The following is a 12877-nucleotide window of genomic DNA, read 5'->3' as shown; positions in this document are numbered from 1 at the left end:
TCCTTCCTTCCTTCCTTCCTTCCTTCCTTCCTTCCTTCCTTCCTTCCTTCCCTCCCTCCGTTCCCAGAACCTTCTCCACGTTCATGCTTTCCTTCCTTCCTTCCTCTCTTCCGCAGGTCTATTTCTACACTTTTGAGGTCTTCCGTGCCGCAGGATTCGGGGAGGCCCTGATCCCCTACCTCTCCCTCGGCATTGGCCTCTGCGAACTCGCCTCGGCCCTCCTCTGCGTAAGACTTGAACGCAGTACTCCTTTGGTTGGGATGTCCCTGGTTATTAACCCCGTGCGTTTCCGCTTCCTCGGCTGCTTTTAAAATGTCCCGGTTCCTCCTCCTTCTCCCGCAGGTGCTGACCATTGAACGGATCGGCCGGAGGGCCCTGCTGTGGGGTGGCTGTGGGGCAATGGCCGCAGCCCTTGGCCTCCTGGCCCTGACCCTCTCCCTCCAGGTGAGAAGGAGCGCAAACACACAAAAAGAGGCCTTGCAAACCCAGGCCCTGGCTCTGGTCCTGACCCAGATATGGCACCTGGGTCTTGGCTGCTGTTTCTCACAGGGACGTAGCCAAGGGGGGGGGTTCTTGGGGTCCGGACCCCCTTCCATTAGAAAAATGAATGGTGCGTGCTGCTGCGCCACCGCGCCCAAGCCCCGTTATAATGGTGGCACTTAGTCTGGACCCCCCCCTTCCTAAAATCCTGGCTACGTCCCAGTTTCTCACCGTCAGACTGGCTTTGGCTTCAGGCTCTTCTTGCCAAGAGATCTCCGTTGTCATGAACAGCCTTCCTCAGGTCTTGCAAAGTCAGGGCCTGGTTTCCATTCCCAAATACCATAAATATTACTCTTAATAATGCTTTGCTCTCTGGTTGTTTTGTGACAGCTTCTGGAAATCCTCAAAAACAACTAGGGATGATCCACAGCCCAGATCAGGCCTTGCAAAGTCAGGCCTTGTCTGGTTCCTTCCCAGCTATCCTTCCAAGTCCATCCAGACGGCAGAATTGTACCAGCTTGACTCTGCTTTAACTGCCATGGCTCCATGCCATGGAACCTGGGATCTGTAGTTTTTATGGCCAGCCTCTGTCAGGTTGCCCCGGAGCTACACCAAACTGCAAATCGCAGGAACCCAAAGGCTGAATTGGGGCAGTTGGAGCCAGGCTGCATCATTTTCTCATTGCAGATGCACACCGAGGTCTGATGTGGGGTAGATCCCGGTCCAGTGCGGACGGGAAGTAACCCTGTCTCCTCTCTCTGCATCCCCCAAATCCCCCCTTCCTTCCGTCCTTCCTCCCATCTCAGAAAGAGCATCGCTGGGCCTCCCATGGCAGCCTCGCCCTCCTCTTCCTCTTCGTGGTCTTCTTCGGATTGGGGCCCAGTGAGTAGCAAGGAAGGAAGGAAGGGAGGGAAAGGGGAGGGATGGCTAGGCGGCCGGCCAGGGCTACCAAGTCCCTGGCTGGGGCTACCAAGTCTCTGGAGGCCGGACTGAGGGAAGCACAGGTCAGGGCTGTAACTGGCCCCTTCCTCCCCTTCTCTCTCTTTCCTTTATTCATCCATCCCTGCCTCCCTCCATTGCTCTTCCTTCCTTCATCTCTTCTCCTTCCTGCCTGCCTGTCTCCTCCCTCCCTCTTCCTGCTTTCCTTCTTTCTCTTTTCTTCTTTTCTTCCTTCCTTGCTTCCGCTCTCTCTTCCTCAGATGGAGCGACCATGTCAGTCATGATGGAGATCTTCAGCCATTCGTTAAGACCAGCAGCCTTCGTGATTGGCGGCTGCCTCAACTGGGCCGGCCTCTTTGTCATTGGAATAACCTTCCCATTCGCTGTGGTCAGTGTCTCTCCACACGCAACTCCCACCTCCCCTTGGCCTTCTCTGCCTCAGTCCCATTCTCAGTTGAAGTGTGTTTCCCCTTCCCAACATGGAGACTGCAGATTTCCACATTTTGCCTATTTTTAAGCCTCCAGTGACCCATTGCAAAGCAAATTGTGCTGAATGCGAGATGCGCAAGTGAGCAAAGCACATTCTGCGACAGACAGATGTCTTTCGCCACTAGAGGGAGCAGCTCTTCTAAACTGGGCTAAGCCTGGTTCTTGATAGCATTCAAAATGGTCAATCGTTCATTCCCTCCATTATTTCCCCTCCCAGGAGGCCCTGGGTCCTTTCTGCTTCCTCATCTTCGCTGTTGTCCTGGTGGGATCTGGAATTTTCTTCTTCCTCTTCCTGCCGGAGACGAAAGGCAAATCAGTGGCTGAAATCACGGAAGAGTTCAATGCGGAGGCAACACCAAGGAAGCCTCCTCTGAAATGGAGGCTGGCCGCCGTTTTCAGGAAGCGCTTCCAGGAGGATCCTTCTGTCTACTCCAGTTTCTGAAATCGTCCATCAGATTCATGCCCCAAATCACTCAAACAGGTTCCCCAAATAATGATCCCTGAGGATTGCAGAAGAACTGTTGCAAAAGCAGAGTTGCGTTTAATTTTCATTTGGCAAGGATGGGAATTCGCTTCATTGTTAGGGAAGGAAGATTTTAAAGGACCGCAACAAAGCTTTGCTGTTGATGCAAAAGTCTCTGCATCCAGAGAGAGAGAGAGAGAACTTATATGATAAATAAGTAGATATTTAATATATAAATATAGAAGCAGTATGTTTTGTCTTTGCCTTCTCCAAAGGTGGAAAGTTCTGGTCATTAATCATTTTAATTGTACTGTTTTTAATTTTGTCGGCCGCTTCGAGTCCCAGTTTTGAAGAAAGGATGGGATATAAATAAATATAACAACAATAACAATAATTAATTCCAATCCTTTCCAGATCCAGAACAAATGTGTGAGAAGTTTGGTTGCGTATAAGAGGGCAGCCCCTTGCTAAGGAAGGGGCCGTCTCTCTGGCCGGGGGCTTTGTGCGCCCAGAAGCATCTTGCGGCTTCGCTTCACCACCGGTGACCCTCCGCGCACAGGGGAGTCCGGCGGCAGTGTGGCTGGCGGTCCGTCAAAAGTCCCATGGAGCTGGATCCCTGAAGAAGGAAGGCAGGCTGAGCGACTGGTCCTTGCCTGCTTTTGCAGCACAAACTATGCACAGACACATGCGCATAGACAGGTGTGCCGCATCCCAGCCCCAGGGGCAACCTGGCCGCTCCTTCCCAGAGCCATAAGGACCCCTGGCCAGTGTGGCGCCTGTGGGGGTCCGGGTGGGGGTCCCAGAGGGGATGGAGGGTCAAAGGACTCGCCTCTAACGGTGCTGGTGTCCTCCTTGCCAGGGACCGCTGGAGGCTCCTCTCCTGCGCCCGATAGCCTGAGAGGGGAGCAGATGGCACCATGTGGGCCTTGGTCCGGCTTTTCCAGGCCCGTCTCTTGTTCCCTCCTTGGCAGGAGCCATGGCCCCCGTGAGGGTCTCGCTCCAGCGCCCTGAAGCAGCTGCACCAGACACACCCATGGCCACCATTTTGTGCACACACATGTGGTCACACCCCACACGGGGACCCCAACCTACTTCCCTCCCTTTCCTTGGGCCGCCTCTGCCACTGCAAATGCACTGCTCACCTCTTCTTGGGTGACAGCTTTTGCAGGGTCCCCAGGTAATTTTTGGCAAAGCGCACCATGCTTGGGTCTGGGTGCGACGCCATTCCCTGGAAAACTGGAGAAGAAACAGAGGTCCACGGGTGACCAAGTGGGATGCTGCTGGGAAACCATTCAGCCTGTGTAGCCGGTCGAGCTTTCCAGCAAGGCACCACCTCCTCTGCCCACGGAAGAAGGAGACAAAGGAGGGCCAGCCGCTCCCTCTTGTGTCCCACAAACCATGCGCTGAGCCCCTCAGTTGCCCCGGGGGAGAAGAGCGGCCCCTGTCCGTTCATCTGGAAGTCCCACAAGCCCCCTTACCTCTCCTCAGGTGGAGGATGTCCTCCTGCTCCAAGTGTTTCGACAGCTCCAAGCTGTAGCCGGTCAGTGTGTGGCCTAAGCAGGAAGGGACAGCCCTTGGGACCTATGCTCTGCATCCTATCAAAGCATCCCTTTGCAAAGGGAGACTGCCCCCTCCCTCTGGCACACCACCCTCTTCCCACTGTCTATAAGCCCATGCCCCAAAACCTTTAGCCTTGTGTGCCGAATACCAGCCAGATCTGGGCCTTGTGATGGCAGGTGAGTCCTGGCGGCCTGGGGATGGTGGGAGGGGGCAAGGGCTGCCTTTGCTCCTTGCCAGGGCCGGGGTTTCAGTGCCAGGAGATCGTGGCACACGGGGCCCACCCTCGAGCCACGTGTCCTTTTGAGGAGGCCCTGGGCCAGTGGCACGACTGGGCTCACCCGGTGCAGGGACGCATGGCGCCACCCATGGCCCCCCGCTGACCGCCTTCTCTTGTTCCCATGCCATTTAGAGTCCCTGGGAATGTTTTTGTACTGAAGTTACTCACAAGTCCCACATGTCACTGAATCTAATGGTGATAGTTGTGACATAAACAACTAGCAGAATTAAAATTATACCTTTAAATTAGATCTCAGCGTAGTTACATATCCATAGTTTGATGATGTCGTTACAGTGAAAATTTGGTAAACTGTGATGTTTTTAAAGGAAATTTGCACAGGATAAAAATTTGAAAGGTCATTTTAAAAGACCCTCAGGGCGGCCCCTTCCTCCGCTCACTGAGCCTCACCCACTCCCTCCATCCCTTACGGCATTTTGCACGGAAACAGGCGGACGCCAAGCCCCTTTCAACCAAAACGCAGGTGTTCCAGGAGCAGTGCTGTCACCCTCCGCTTAGTCCTGCACATGCTCAGTGGGGCACTGCCCTCCGCCCCGTGGGGCTCCCTTCCTCCCCTGGGCCTGGCCGCCTGACCCACCTGGCCTTCGACTTGTGCGGAAGGAGAGCAGAGAGCAGAACGGATCCTCTGTGGCCCCCGCAGCCCCCTGTGCTCAAAGTATGGGGCAGAGGCTGGTCTTTCCCCATGCCCCCTCCTCTCTGTCCAGCCAGAGCCCTTGACCATGCCTCTGGGGTCCAGCAAGGCAAGGCCCCCCCCTTTCCTGGCTAGAGAGACTGGCCGGAGGCTGCGGTCCTCCTCCTCCCACTGACCATTCCTGGCCAGAGAAGGGCCCTTCTGTCCCAGGAGGCCTCTGAGGGCCTGGCAGCCGCCATGCGCTACACACTTTATGCGTTGCTTTTTTATTGGTCATACTTCTAATGGCTTTTTAATTAAACTTGAAGCTTAATTAAAGGGCTTTCCCTCCAGCTGCCCCTAATCTGCTGAATGGCCTTCCGGAAGAGATTCTGCTCTGAAGGCTCTGAATTTAAGACAGCATCGAAGACTAGCCTCTTCCAGAAGACTTTTCCAGGTGACTTCTAAATTGTGGATTTCAAAGGTGGACCGTTTTAATGTGTGTATATCTTATTTATTCATTTTAAATTGATATGCGTTTTAACATGTGTTTCAAATTGCGTGGTGCGTGTGTTCAATGTTGTTATTCCCCACCTTGATCCATGGGAAGAGACCTCAACAATAGTAATAATGATTTCTAACTTATCTCTGATGTGATTTCTTTTTTACAGCTGTATCTTAAAAAGGCAGGATAATAATCATCATCATAGCAATAATCATAACAATGATAGAAGGTGATGCCTCATGGGAGGCATTCTTGTTTGGACGGGTCTTAACACATGTCAGAACCTGATAAATGTACACACTTCACACAGTTCAGGTATCAATTACAGCATTTCTCACCCCAAACGACAACAACGCCTCAATGAGCTCAAAGTCCAGCTCTTCCGCTCCCAATCCAGTCCATTCAAAAGGATGTTTCCAGAGGGGCCAAATAAACTAATCAGGCCGATAAATGCTTTGCTAAATGATGCTGAGAACCGGCCAGCAGCTTCTGCAAAGACCATCCCCAGAGGCTCGGGGGGGGGGGGGGGTCCATGTGTAAAGCGGCCAGAGAAGGGTCCCCCAAGGACCCGGGGGAGAGGGAGCAAAGGCCACCATGCTTTGCAGTGATGGGGCGCCTGGCCCTTGGCTCACCTATGAACTGTGCTGCCGTGCGCCGGATTTTGGCCTGGGGGTGGTGGAGGTACCCCAAGGCCTGGGAGATGAAGATGTGAGTGCTCTCCCGGTGGTTCTTCATCTGCCGAGAAAGGAGAGAAGAGCCGTCAGTTGCAAGCCCCACGTGGCCCCAGTCACTTATGGGCCTACCCCTGGCACAAGGCATGGCCAAAGGGAGCCCATGGCTGCAACCGACCCTGGCAGACCGGACCTCATGGAGCAAGCCATCGGGGCACTGATGGTGGCTGTGGGGTGGAAGGAGGCAGGCAAGGGAGAGGTTCTGCCTGGCGGAGACAACGGAGCTAGCGGTCAAGTCAAGGCTGGCAGGGGACTCTGTCCCCTTCAAGGGAGAGCCAAGCGGGTGCCCCACGGCTGCCTGCACAAAAGCAGAGCCCTCTGGCCAGAGTCCCTGGCTGCAGCCCACAGCTGCTGCGGACCCTTTGAATGGCTGGGTTTCTGCGCCAGCACTGCGACCAAAGCGAGGGGTGCTTTCACATTGCGGCAATTGTGCTTCATTTGCAGCATTGAGAAGGCTATTGCCGGGACAACCCCTGAATAGCTTGTTCCTCTTGGAGCCCTCCTGGGCTGGTCCCTGGCTCCTACTGACCACTGAGGCAGGAGAAGGAGGGGAGGCTTCCACTGACCAGGTGGCTCCAGGCGTCAGCTAGGCAGCCCAGGAGGTCTTTCCAGGCGAGGCTGTGGAACATCAGGTGCAGATCTGGCCACCTCAGGAAGTGGCCGCAGTGCAGCAGGGCCAGTTTGCAGCTCTGCAGCCAAAGAGAGATGGAGATTGGTCTCCCACCCACTTCACTCCATGGGGTGCCCGGCTGCAAAGTCCTGAGGGCAAACCCTTCCCCTAGCGGAAGTGCTTGCCTCTCTGCAGCCTGAGGTTTGGCAGACGCCCGTCCTAAAAAGCTGACCCTTCCCTTGACCCAGAGAGCCCTGGAGAGCAGGGTGTCCCACCCTCGTCTTTTGTCTCCTTTGGGCCCCTCCCGCTTTACTCTGAAAGGGCTCAAAGGAGGGATGAGGGCGGTTTGTGCCTTCGGGGCTCTGCCTGCCAGGGGCAATCACTCACATCAGGCTGGGCCTGGGCTGCCCCTCTCCTGGCCGGCCAGCCAGGTGGCTCTGCAGGGCCGCAGAGAAGGGCCTTCTCCGCCTGCCTTCTGGAGATGCGGAAGCCATACCTGCCTCCTGCCTGGCCCTTTGGGGCCTTTTGGGGTTGAGTCGAGGGAGGCTCTGGGGGAGAAAAGGTCTGGCTCCGGCTGGACTTGCCATGGCGGTGGCGCTGTCCTGGTCCCGCAGGTGCAGAATGACCGGCAGGAGGCTGTAAAGCACCTCCTGCTTCAAGAAGGCCTTCTCTGCTTCCTTGGCACCCATCACCAGCTGCCCGAACAAAGCGAAGGCACTGGCGCGGACGCTGGGTCTTTCCTGGAGGGAGAGGAGAGAGACGTCAGGCAAGAAGTGTGTGGAGAATCCACAGTGGGCTGAGCATGGCATGCTGGGGCCACCCTTCACAAAGCCCCAGGGTCCCTAGGGGACGCGGACTGTCTGGACCTGGGTCAGTCTGGTTTCAGGACACCTTGCGGGGCAACCGACAAGGGAATGCATCCCTGTGAGTTCTGCTGGACCTCTTGGGCCGTGGCATCCTTCTGGGTGGCCACTCAGGGATGAACTCTGGAGCCCCTCTTTGGCCGTGGCTTCTGTCCCCTTGGAGGGTCAAGCGCTCTCAGAAGGTGAGGCTGTTGAATGGGCTGTTCAACAAAATGGCCATCGGTCTACAGTGGGTTTCCCATGCTGCTTAACATGTCAGGGGACCGCATGAAGCCCCCAGGGGTCACTCTTTTTGCTCTAAAATGCCCTGAAATGATACCTAGCTGGTGAAGGGGGCATTCCCCCCCCCAGCCTATAACTGTCAAAACCAAATTTTGTGATTTTTTTGCCTCAAAAGGGCCCAGCATCCCCCCCTTGGGACTCAGGAAGGCCTCCGTCGGTGGCCCTGTGTTGCTTAGAGGGCAAAACCATTGTTCTCTCCTGGCCGGAGTGGCTGTAGTCCCCCAAGGCCTCCTAGCAGGGAATGGGGTCTTCCCCCTGGCTCTCTGCAGCTGGCCCTCCTGATGGTCTCCATGAAAATGCTGGGAGAGGCTCTCTGGAGAGTGGCATTGGGGGTCAACTGTGCTGATGGCACCCCAGTTGAGCTCTCCTTTCCATCTAAGACCAAGGAAGTGGTCTGAGTACTAAACTGGTGGACTGAATAAGGACAACTGGATTGAAACCTAATCCAGACAAGGCAGAGATGCTCCTGGTCAGCTGAGTAGGGGCTCCCCTCCTGCGCCAGATGGGGCACTCTCCCCCCGAAACCTCAGGCCCTTTGGGGGAACAGGGGAGAGGCCTGCTCTCCTTTAAAGGCATTCTTGTGCTGCCAGGCCTTTGCAAACTGACCACGGATGGGATTTAACTGCTCTGCAACTTTAAGGTTTGCACTGAGTTTTTAACAAGTTACATTTTAATTCATAACTGTTTTCGGATCAGAAATGAAAAGACAGAAAGACGGAAAAGTTATAAAAGACATTTAAAGATATTGGAGGAAAAAACGAGAATACATAAGAATAGTAATAATCTGAAAAATCAAGATGTAATACTAAAACATAGACTACAGCAGCCAAATACGGAAGAGATGGTTCATGAGAATTAAACGACTATCCTTCGAAGGAGCTAATAAACCATCGGGACGATGGTTAGCGTACAAATTAAAAAAGAAACTGAGAAAAGGATGATGAATGACATTAAGATTGGCCAAAAAATAATAACTCAAGAGATAATAAGAGCATTTCAAGAGTTGTATTTCACAAATGTATTCAAAGAAAATAAGGATAATCAGGATGAGGATTTTGATGAAAAATGAAGCATCTACCTTGATAGAAAGAAGAGAATACAATCGACAAAAGAAGGAATGGAGGAGTTGGAGAAACCAATACAGGAGGAGGAAATACTGAAGGGAAGAAAGGCTTTGGAAGACGGCTATCGGCCGTGTTTGATCAAACCTTTGCAAGAGAGATGGCCAGGGAATGAGGGAAAGTGTTCCATAAGGAAGCAGATCAGGGGATACCCGGCGGATGTGGCTTTAATTCCTAAGGAGGGTAAAGGCAAGACTGAGCTGGCGAGTTACAGACCCATTGCACTCCATCTAAAGGTAGATTCAAACATGTCTACAGGAACTCTGGCAAAGAGACTGAAAATTGTATTGAAAGGCATTAAACATGCCGATGAAAATGGATTCTTACCAGGAAGACAGGCAAGATTTAACACACGCACCATCCTGAACATCACAGAACACTATACAACACACAATGATAAAAAGGGGCACTAATGCTGGCAGACGCTGAGAAGGCCTTTGGTAATTTGCGATGGAAATTTACGTTTGAGGTCATGAAAAGAACAGGGTTTGGATGTAGATGGCTATCAAATATTGCCCAATTATACGCTGACCCAAAAATTCACGTTTTAATAAATGGGCAAAAGACAAACGATATTAAGGTAGAGAAGGGCACAAAACAGGGTTGCCCCCTTTGACCGCTGCTCTTTATGAGGGCTTTACAAGTCCTGAATAACTCTATTAGAGCAAACAAAACAATGACTGGCGCAAAGGTAAAAGGGGTTGAATACAAGCTCCAGGCCTATGCTGACGATGGGTTACTAATACTAGAAGATCCAATCAATTGTATTGATTGTGTTTTAGGGGAAATGAATGAATTTGGTTTCTTCTCAGGATTTAAGTCCTTGGGTTATCGAATAAAAACATAGACTTATATGAAAGTAATTAGAAGGTTGTATGGAGACAGATCTCAAGGGAGATGCAGAGATGGAATGAATTGGCCCCGTCACTGTTAGGAAGAATAAGTACCATCAAAATGAATGTACTCCCAAGAATATTGTATCTCTTTTTAAACCTGCCCCTAATTAATAACGACAAGACCATTTTGAAATTGGAAAGGATAAAACCTCAGACAGACATTACGGAAAAGAAAGGAAAAGGGTGGCTGTGCTCTTCCAAATACCAAACTGTATTTCTGGGCCGCAGGGCTGCTATGGCTGCAGGACTGGGTTAGGCCAGAAAACGACACCGGGTTAAATGTGGAGTCATCCAATGTGAGATACTTAGGGTATGGCAAGGATTTAGTTAACACTCCGCTAATCAGGAAGCCCCTCTTGAGAATGTATTTCAAGATGCAGATGGGGGAAATCACAAAGCCGGGTAAGAGATAAGGTCTTGATTAAGAGAACGACAAGAGGGAGATAGACATCAAACCCAGGGAAGAACGAGGACGCAGAGGGATTTTCAAATTAAATCTAAATGGAAAGAGGACTTATTAAAGGAAGGACTTTGGGATAGGTTTCGAAATGTTATAAGCTTCTAGCATCAAGGGAGCTTGAATCCGAAACAATCACATCTCATATGAGAAGTTGGGCACAGGATGCGGGGCATCCGATTGCGCTGGAAGACTGGGAAAACTCATGGGGGAAAACAGCTACGTTTACTGTGGCCCAAGACCTGGAAGGAAATATCTTAGAAGCCTCGACAGCCTCAAGATGATCCAAGATGCCTAATAGTAACCAAAACGACCAATGCTGGGAATGTGGCCAAGTCAAAGGAAGCTATTATCATGCTCTGGGGAAAAGACATGTCAATAGGCAGAAAGTAATAGGAGTCAACTAGACCTGCTTAATAGGACCAATGATTTAGGGAGCGAGCCGGAGAAAAGATATTGGGAAATCGTGTCGGACTTTATAACAGCGGCCAGAATATTGTTGGCCAAGTACCCAACAATAGATGAATGGATAGAGAAGGTCCTAGAAATTAAGGCAATGGATAAACTAACTGCACTACTAAGAAATGAGGAATATAAAAATGACCCTTTGAAGACTTTGTGCACAAAAGATGGAATAGAAGAATGTCATAAGGATAAATAAGAAGACGGGGGTCACCGATGATCCTTGGTTGAATTCTGGATTTATGCTAAGAGAAAGGTTGTGAATAGATGAAGACAATAATATTTCTGAACAAGGAGTGATGCCATAGATAGCAGAATGTCACAGAGATAGATATAGTGAGGCTGAGCAATCCTATCTCTCTACCTCTGATGGCTTTGGTATAAAGAAGACGATAGAGATGATTTGATATCATGATCGGGATACTATGGATTTCGAAATACTAAATAAATAAAACTATGATGACATTTTAATCCATAACTGCTTTGATTTTTTGATAACGGTTTAATTGCTTTTAACATTCTAGATTTAGAGATTGCACTGGTTCTGTACTGTTTCTACATTGTATTGTTCTAAATGTCTGGCTTTAGTTCCTATATTGGGGGGAAAGGCAGGATACAGGTCAATAAAAACACCAGCCTCCAGAATCCACTTTGGGTCCCACTTGGGAGAATAGCAGGGAACTAAGCCAACCAAACAGACAAGGTTTCCTTTCCGCACGGAGCCTGACTCTGCTGCTTCACCAGGATCTCTACCTGCTCCAGGGCACTCTCTCCCTCTCTGGCCTGCAGCCACTGACCATCACGGGGAGGCAGCCTGATGGCCAGTCAGGAGGACAGCCGGGGGCTTGGGAGACGGAAGGGAAGGGGGACTGTCCACCCCAATGTGCTTTCGTGGGAAATGGGGCCCTGAAGAGGGACAAACGTGGCCTGAGGGGATGGCAGCAAGAAGCCCATATGGTCTTGTCCAGGTCCAGAACTTACGTCTTCGAAGAAGGACCGGGTGTTCACGGCGAACTCCAGGGTGAGGTCCCCAGCCCCCTGGCCGTTCAAATCATGGAGGGTGGCCAGGATGTCCTTCAGGCCCCGCAGGACGTCCTGCTGCCATCCACTGAAGACCGACTCAATGAGGACCAAGAGGTGATCCTGCAGGCGCTTGACCTGAGCAAGACCAGAGGAGGCCAGGTGACCTCTCAGTATGCGGAGGCTGTCCTCGCAGGGGGAGCCCCCAGCCCTTCCGGGACCCTCTGCACCCCTCTCCTGCCCTTCACCTCTCCTGGCTGGAAGATGTCGCTCCTGAGGGCCTTCAGACAGAGGCCTCTGACGGCGGGGCTGGCAGAGGAGGAGGCCCCTTCCTCCAGGCGCTGCCTGAGCTTGGTCCATTCCATCATCTTCCTGACAGATGGGCTCTTAAGGAACTGAGAAAGGAAGGGAGGGAGGGAGGGAGGAAGGAAGGAAGGAAGGAAGGAAGGAAGGAAGGAAGGAAGGAAGGAAGGGAGACCCATAGGTTTATCAAACAGGAGGAATTTCTCTTAAATTCAAATGAAAGAAAGAGGGGCCAGAACGCATTCACTTAAAGTCGTTAGTTTAGCGCAATTACGTGAATACGCATTGCATTCAAACTGGCTCCCCATTGCCTGAAAAGAGCATGCCATTGCCCAAATTTGTGTGTGGCAGTCTATCACGCAATAACGTTAAACCTTATGACTGCGTTCAGATTGACATTGGATTATACTTCCAATTCTCCAGTGTGTCTGTCTGCATGGAGGGGCCACCCAAAGGGCAGGGGGCCTTGGCTGGGAGGGCGAGTACCAGCCAAGCGGAAGGGGCGGCGGGGCACCAGCACGAGACCAGGCCAAAAGGGCTGCTCTTGGGAACCCACAGCAGGGAAAGGAGTGGAGCAGCTCTCTTGTCCTAGAAGCATGGAAGAAATGTCTTTGCCAACAGTCTCAAGAACTTGATCAGGAGGGCTTTAAACTGAGTTCCGAGGGGAAGGGAGGCAATATTAAGGAAGGCGAAAGGGATGGCGAAAATAGTCAAATTGACATAGAGGAAACAAGGCAAACAGTGCAAGGACCCAACAGTGGGAGGCAAAAAAACTTGCACAGGCAGCAAGT

General features: G+C 51.8%; 3 protein-coding genes across 4 annotated transcripts in view; 2 read left to right on the top strand and 1 right to left on the bottom strand.

The window, feature by feature from the left end:
• Positions 1-2767, top strand: part of LOC121928659 (solute carrier family 2, facilitated glucose transporter member 11-like) — a 5207-nt gene extending 2440 nt beyond the window's left edge. Inside the window, exons 5-9 of the mRNA XM_042463678.1 lie at positions 117-227; positions 343-444; positions 1287-1362; positions 1680-1807; positions 2126-2767. Coding sequence (XP_042319612.1) covers positions 117-227; positions 343-444; positions 1287-1362; positions 1680-1807; positions 2126-2350 — 642 coding nt within the window. The 3' untranslated portion in view covers positions 2351-2767. The remainder of the gene's footprint in view (positions 1-116; positions 228-342; positions 445-1286; positions 1363-1679; positions 1808-2125) is intronic.
• GRINA (glutamate ionotropic receptor NMDA type subunit associated protein 1) overlaps positions 1-12877 on the top strand; it is a 595197-nt gene that overhangs the window by 26846 nt on the left and 555474 nt on the right. The gene's annotated exons all lie outside the window — the stretch shown is intronic.
• On the bottom strand, positions 2740-12162 carry LOC121928661 (maestro heat-like repeat family member 5). 2 transcript variants are annotated; one of them, XM_042463685.1, is made up of 9 exons: positions 12032-12162; positions 11745-11921; positions 7267-7422; positions 6639-6761; positions 5974-6076; positions 3850-3924; positions 3514-3607; positions 3201-3265; positions 2740-2987 (listed from the first exon to the last, which is right to left on the bottom strand). In XM_042463685.1, the coding sequence occupies exons 1-9, from the start codon at positions 12149-12151 to the stop codon at positions 2839-2841; spliced, it is 1062 nt and encodes a 353-aa protein (XP_042319619.1). In that variant the 5' UTR covers positions 12152-12162; the 3' UTR covers positions 2740-2838. The 2 variants fall into 2 exon arrangements, with proteins under 2 accessions (XP_042319619.1, XP_042319620.1); XM_042463686.1 differs by lacking the exon at positions 6639-6761.

This window comes from Sceloporus undulatus, chromosome 4, assembly GCF_019175285.1.
Source record: "Sceloporus undulatus isolate JIND9_A2432 ecotype Alabama chromosome 4, SceUnd_v1.1, whole genome shotgun sequence".
Classification (NCBI taxonomy): Eukaryota; Metazoa; Chordata; class Lepidosauria; order Squamata; family Phrynosomatidae; genus Sceloporus; species Sceloporus undulatus.
Note: the sequence above shows the minus strand (reverse complement) of the source record. Positions and strands in the feature narration are given on the sequence as shown.

Coding starts and splice junctions, on each gene's coding strand:
- LOC121928661 (XM_042463685.1), bottom strand. CDS start 12,151: ATGATGGAATGGACCAAGCTCAGGCAGCGCCTGGAGGAAGGGGCCTCC. Junction 6,762..7,266: donor AGGACAGCGCCACCGCCATG/GCAAGTCCAGCC, acceptor CTTTGGCTGCAG/AGCTGCAAACTGGCCCTGCT. Junction 2,988..3,200: donor GGACACCAGCACCGTTAGAG/GCGAGTCCTTTG, acceptor TTCCTTCTTCAG/GGATCCAGCTCCATGGGACT.